This window comes from Arachis duranensis, chromosome 9, assembly GCF_000817695.3.
Source record: "Arachis duranensis cultivar V14167 chromosome 9, aradu.V14167.gnm2.J7QH, whole genome shotgun sequence".
NCBI classification, from domain to species: domain Eukaryota; kingdom Viridiplantae; phylum Streptophyta; class Magnoliopsida; order Fabales; family Fabaceae; genus Arachis; species Arachis duranensis.
The window spans coordinates 58,142,166-58,147,833 of NC_029780.3; the positions used below are offsets into that span (position 1 = coordinate 58,142,166).

At 38.3% G+C, this 5,668-nt stretch overlaps 1 protein-coding gene across 1 annotated transcript; it reads left to right on the top strand.

Moving 5' to 3' along the window:
• Positions 1 to 4,453: 4,453 nt before the first annotated feature.
• Positions 4,454 to 5,236, top strand: LOC107465644 (uncharacterized). Its single transcript, XM_016084619.1, has one exon. The coding sequence runs from the start codon at positions 4,454 to 4,456 to the stop codon at positions 5,234 to 5,236; it is 783 nt and encodes a 260-aa protein (XP_015940105.1).
• The last annotated feature ends 432 nt before the right edge of the window (positions 5,237 to 5,668 follow it).

The window sequence follows — 5,668 nt, forward strand, 5'->3', positions numbered from 1 at the left end:
GTGCATGATTGATATTGAAGTTGAGTGTTTTGGCTCTTGATGAACAGTGAGTTTAGAAAAGTATTATTGACTCTCTGAAAAATAAAAAATATTGATTTTTGAAGCAAGAAAAAGCAGCAGAAAAAGAAAAAGACAAATAAAAATAAAAAGAAAAAATGCTCATAAAAGAAAAATCAAAAGAGCAAGGATCCAAGGTTCTGAGCATCAATGGTTAGGAGGGTTAAAAGTCAGCCTAAAAAGCTCAATTGAGTTGCTATCCCTAACTAAGTGCTTGTCGTGTGAAGGTGTCAAGTGAAAAGCTTGAGACTGAGCAGTAAAAGTCATGATCCAAAAGCAAAAAAGTATGCTTAAGAACTCTGGGCAACACTGTCTGGGAATTTAAGCAAAGCTAAATTCGAATCCAAAAGATTCCCCCAGTTAGGTACCTGTGGCGTTTATGTATCCGGTGGTAATACGGGATAACATAACACTTAGAGTCACGGCTAGGCTCAAAAGGGTGCAAAGCACAAAAAGAAGTTGTGTTCAAGAATCAAGAAGAGCTAAACTAAGAGAATCAATAATATCATCCAGACTCTAGTTCCAAGAGATGTCAATATTTCAAAACTTCAAAGGATAATGAGATTCCAAAACTATTCAGAAGTAAAGAGCTATTAGCCCCATTCAATACTTGGAATTGAGCATCATTGAAAACTCTGAGACTTACTATATCTTCTTTTTAGTCCTACATGTTTTTGGTTGGTTGAGGACAAGCAACAGTTTAAGTTTGGTGTTCTGATGAGCGAATATTTTATACGCTTTTTGGCATTATTTTCTTAGTGTTTTTAGTATATTTTGTTAAGTTTTATAATGTTTTAGTAGGTTTTAATGCAAAATTCACTATTTGGATACTACTGTGTGCTTTTGTGTTTTTTTTACGATTTTAGGTAATTTTTAGGTGAATTTGGCAAATTTGGCAAAGTCTGATTCTGAGGCAAGGAAAGCATAGCAGATGCTGTCAGATTTTGACCTCCATATATTCAAACGAGCATTTATAGGGCTACAAGAGTCTAAATAACGTGTTCTTAACGGCGTTGGAAAGTTAACTTCTAGGGCTTTTTAGCAATATATAATGGTCCGTGGTGCACAGAATTTAACTTTGCACAACTGAACCAACAAGTGCACTGGGTTGTCCAAGTAATACCTGAGGTGAGTCAGGATCGATCCCACAAAGATTGTCGGCTTGGATCAAACAGCGATTATCTTGTAAATCTTAGTTATAAAAGTTGTGTAGTTGTGTAAACGCATAAAAGTAAAATAAAGATAACATTACTCAGTAATTGTGAATCTAATGATACAAAGATGGTTAAGGCTTTGGGATGCTTTGTTCTTCTGGATCAATACTTTCTTAGTGTCTACTCCAACTGTGAATGATTTCTTCTATAGTAGGTTGTATGTGATCAACGCCGGTTGAGAGGCCACCAATCTTCCTCTAGGCTGGTTCAGGTTTAGTGCACATCCAGTTTGAATGAGGGTGAAGCTCCTGCAGTCCATCCCCTTGGTGATCATACTCAAAATGCCACAGACAAGGTCGAATCTTCTGGATCAGAGAATGTTGCACCTTGATTCTAGCCTTTACCACAAAGACCCTAATCTCCCCATACCTTGGCTGAACTGATGTCTCGAGAAGTTCCCAACGAAGTCATGGATTAGCCGTGTAAGAGACGTATCCTCAAACTAGTAGTTCATTGATATCCAATGAAAGACGCTTGCTAAACCCATATAGAATAGAGATAACTTGTGACAGTTCAACTCATTCATAAGGTTGAAGAATGAAGATACATCTTAGGAGAGAATCAAACACGAATTGAAATAGAACAGTAGTACTTTTATTAATCCATAAAACTCAGCAGAGCTCCTAACCTTAACCTAGGAGGTTTAGTGGCTCATGTTGTACAATGAAACTCAAAAATATGAAATAATTTTCTATGGTGGTCAAAGATCCTAAAACAAGAGTGATCTTCTTTTATATATACTAATTTAATAACTAAGGATTATAGAAATATGATAGGCTTAGGCTTGTAGTGCAAAAAACCACTTCTGGGGCCCACTTGGTGAGTGTTTGGGCTGAGCTAAGGGTGTCTCCACATGCTATAGGGCTTTTGGACATTGAACGCTCCCTTTGGCTACCCTTTGAGCGTTGGATGCCAGCTGCTCCCTTTTGGGTGTACAACGCCAGGAAGGGGATAGATGACTGGCGTTGAACACCAGTTTTGGGCCTTCATCTTCAAAGACAAGTATAGACTGTTATATATTTCTGGAAAGCCCTGAATATTAGCTTCCCATATCTATTGAGAACGCTCTATTTGAATATCTATAGCTCCAGAAATGCTTGCTTGAATGTACGGAGGTCAGATCTTGACAACATCTACTACGCTTTCCTTGCCTCTGAATCAGACTTTGTCAAAATTCTCAGATTTCAGCTTGAAAAAACTTGAAATCACCATAAAACAGAACAACTCATAGTAGAATCCAAAATATGAATTTTACACCAAAACCTATGAAAATATAATAAAACTTAAACAAAATATGCCAAAAACTATTTGAAAATGATGTCAAAAAGCGTGTCAAATATCCGCTCATCACAATACCAAACTTAAACTGTTGCTTGTCCTCAAGCAACTAAAAAAAAAGTAGGATAAAAAGAAGAGTAAGATACAATAAATCTCAGAGTTTTCATTGAAGCTCGATTTCAATTAGATGAGTGGTACCTAGTAGCTTTTTTGCTTCTGAATAGTTTTGGCATCTCACTATCCATTGAAACTCAGAAATGTTGGCATTTGTAGGAACTTAGAATCTAGATGATATTATTGACTCTCCTATTTTAATTATTTTTTATTATTGAACATAGCTTTTAGAGTCTTGTCTGTGGCCGTAAGCACTTTGTTTTCCAGTATTACCACCGGATACATAAATGCCACAAACACTTAACTGGGTGAACCCTTTCGAATTGTGATTCAACTTTGCTAGAATCCCCATATAGAGTTGTCCAGAGTTCTTAAGCACACTCTTTTTGCTTTGGATCATGACTTTAACTGCTCACTCTCAAGCTTTTTACTCACATGGCGGTTAGACTGGTGAAGGCTGTGGGACAGCGGAGAATTGTTAGATTAGAAACCCACTAAGTTAGATTCCCTTATTTTCTCTATGGTTTAAAGTAATATTTTTAAATATACTTATCTTTTAAGTTCGAATCTCATGATGGATATGAAGCTCTTGGATTGCCTCTGGCATCCAAGAGTCTTATATCTTACATCACTAGGCACTATTACCATATTGAGAAACTTCGGTTCTCATCTCATACGCTGTTGTTGTTTTTCAGATGCAGATCACAACCCACCTCGGTGAGTTGCTTTGATGGTGATAGAGAGGAGGATCTTTGCTATGTTTTAAAGTCTTTTGGTTTATTTTGTATAGTTCTCTCACTTTTGTATTTATCTATGCCTTAGAGGCTTACTTTGAGAGAAATATTTTTTAAGTTGTTTTACTTTCAAAACTCTGTTTGTCTGTATATATATGTCTTGAAATCTGTATGTATATCTTGTGCCTTAAGCTCATGAGCCTGAGGGATGGACCGATTGTGCTTCATTGCATACTCTGTGTCTTTCTTTTTTATGCTATTTAGGTTAATATTCCATAGCATGCTTGTTTATGAGTGACTTTTTGGGATAATTGAAGCACTAGGCTTTTGATATTAAGACTGATTACCTTGATATCGATTGTTTGGTGTAGACAAGAACCCTAATGGCTACTCGCGGACGAGGACGTACGCGTTCACGAGGAGATACGGGAAATGAACAACCGGCCGATAACCATGCTGAGTTTTTAGCGGCAATGCCTAATCTTGCTAATACTATAGAGGCGAATGCTGCTGCGACTCTGCAAGCTGAGCAGAGGTTAGGTCAACCGGTGGGAAATGAAAATAGAAATGGGGGAAGGAAACAGTAATAACTTGGGAGGTGCTCTGATGACCATAGCTTCATTTCTCAAGGTTCATCCACCTAGTTTTAGAGGTTCGACCAATGCTATGGAGGCCGATAATTGGTTCTAGGTGATGTAGCGTGTGTTACAAGCCCAGCATGTTCTGAACAACAAGTTTGTGGACTTTGTCACGTATCAGCTTTTAGGAGAGTCCCAGCACTGATGGCAAGGAGAATGCCGCTTACTGTAACTTCATGATGCTGATATTCCTTGGGATGTATTCCAGACGGCTTTTTATAAGAAGTACATTCCTGAATCTGTAAGGGAAGCGAAGGAGTTGGAGCTTATGCAGCTGAAGCAAGGCTCACTATCTGTGGCGGACTACACTAGTCAGTTTGAGTAGTTCTGTAGGTTCTCTAGGGTATGTCAGGGTGTCGTGGAGTCCTATGAGAGCTGGAAATGTATTAAGTACCAGGGAGTCTTGAAGCATAACATTATGACTGCTGTTGCTCCTTTGGAGATTCGGATCTTTTCTGAACTTGTGAACAAGACGAGGGTGGTTGAGGAGTGTGCAAAGAAAGTAGCAACGTCAAGAAACACTCGTGGAGAAAACAATAACCGTGGGCGCGGAAAATACTTTCCACCAAGGAGCCAAAATTTTAAGAGAGGAGGATATGCACATCAAAGTCAAGGAGGCCTCAGAAGGAACGGTTATGATCAGTACCGTCCGGTCAGAGGTAGAGGTAATCAGAGTAAGGCTTCTCTAGATTCAATTTGTAACTGTTGCAGGCATTATTATCTTTCGAATGACTCGTGCAAGTTGGGTATAGGTGGATGCTTTACCTGTGGAATACCTGGACCTATAGCGAGGGATTGCCCTCGTAGAAAGACTCCGAATGCGGGTCAGAACCAACAAGGTCGGGTGTTTGTTGTGATCACCCAGGATGCTGCAAAGGCGGATCCTCTGATGAGAGGTAACTGCTTAATTAGTGATAAAATTCTGGTTGCATTGTATGATACTGGAGCTTCGCATTCGTTTATTTCATTTGATAAGGTTGACGAAGTAGGATTGAAAGTGTCAAAATTATCATTTGATTTGCATGTGCACACCCCGTATCAAACAGTTGTGACAGGGTCAAGTTGTAGGCAAGTAGGTTTCAAGCTTAAGAATAGAAAATTTGTTCATGAATTAATCTATTTTCCAATGGTTGGGTTGGAGATGATTTTGGAATTTGATTGGTTGTCAAAGAATCGGGTTTTGTTTGATTGCTTTGAGTGATCGATTCGGTTTATGCCGGAATGAGAAAATGGAGCAGTGATAACCGAGGGTTATTATTGATGACACGTCATTTTGTACATGTTTTACTAGCAATTTTTATCTTTTTTTACTTGGTTTTCATACATTTCTAGGCAATAAGTAAGTGTTTGGACGAGAAATTTCATGTTTATCTTGACTCAATCAAACATTGTTGATTTTATACAAAATCATGAGATTTATAAACAATTTAGTAATTATTATGAATGATACAAAACCTTATGATTTTGGTAAGACTTTGATGGCATGTTTGATTGATGACAGGTGAAAAAATGAGAGAAAGAAACAAAGAAGGAAGAAGTGCAGGAGAACGCTATGTTCACAAGTGACGCGCACACGTACTAGGCGCTTACGTGCAAGATGACACTTTTGGAGATCCACGCGTATGTATGCATG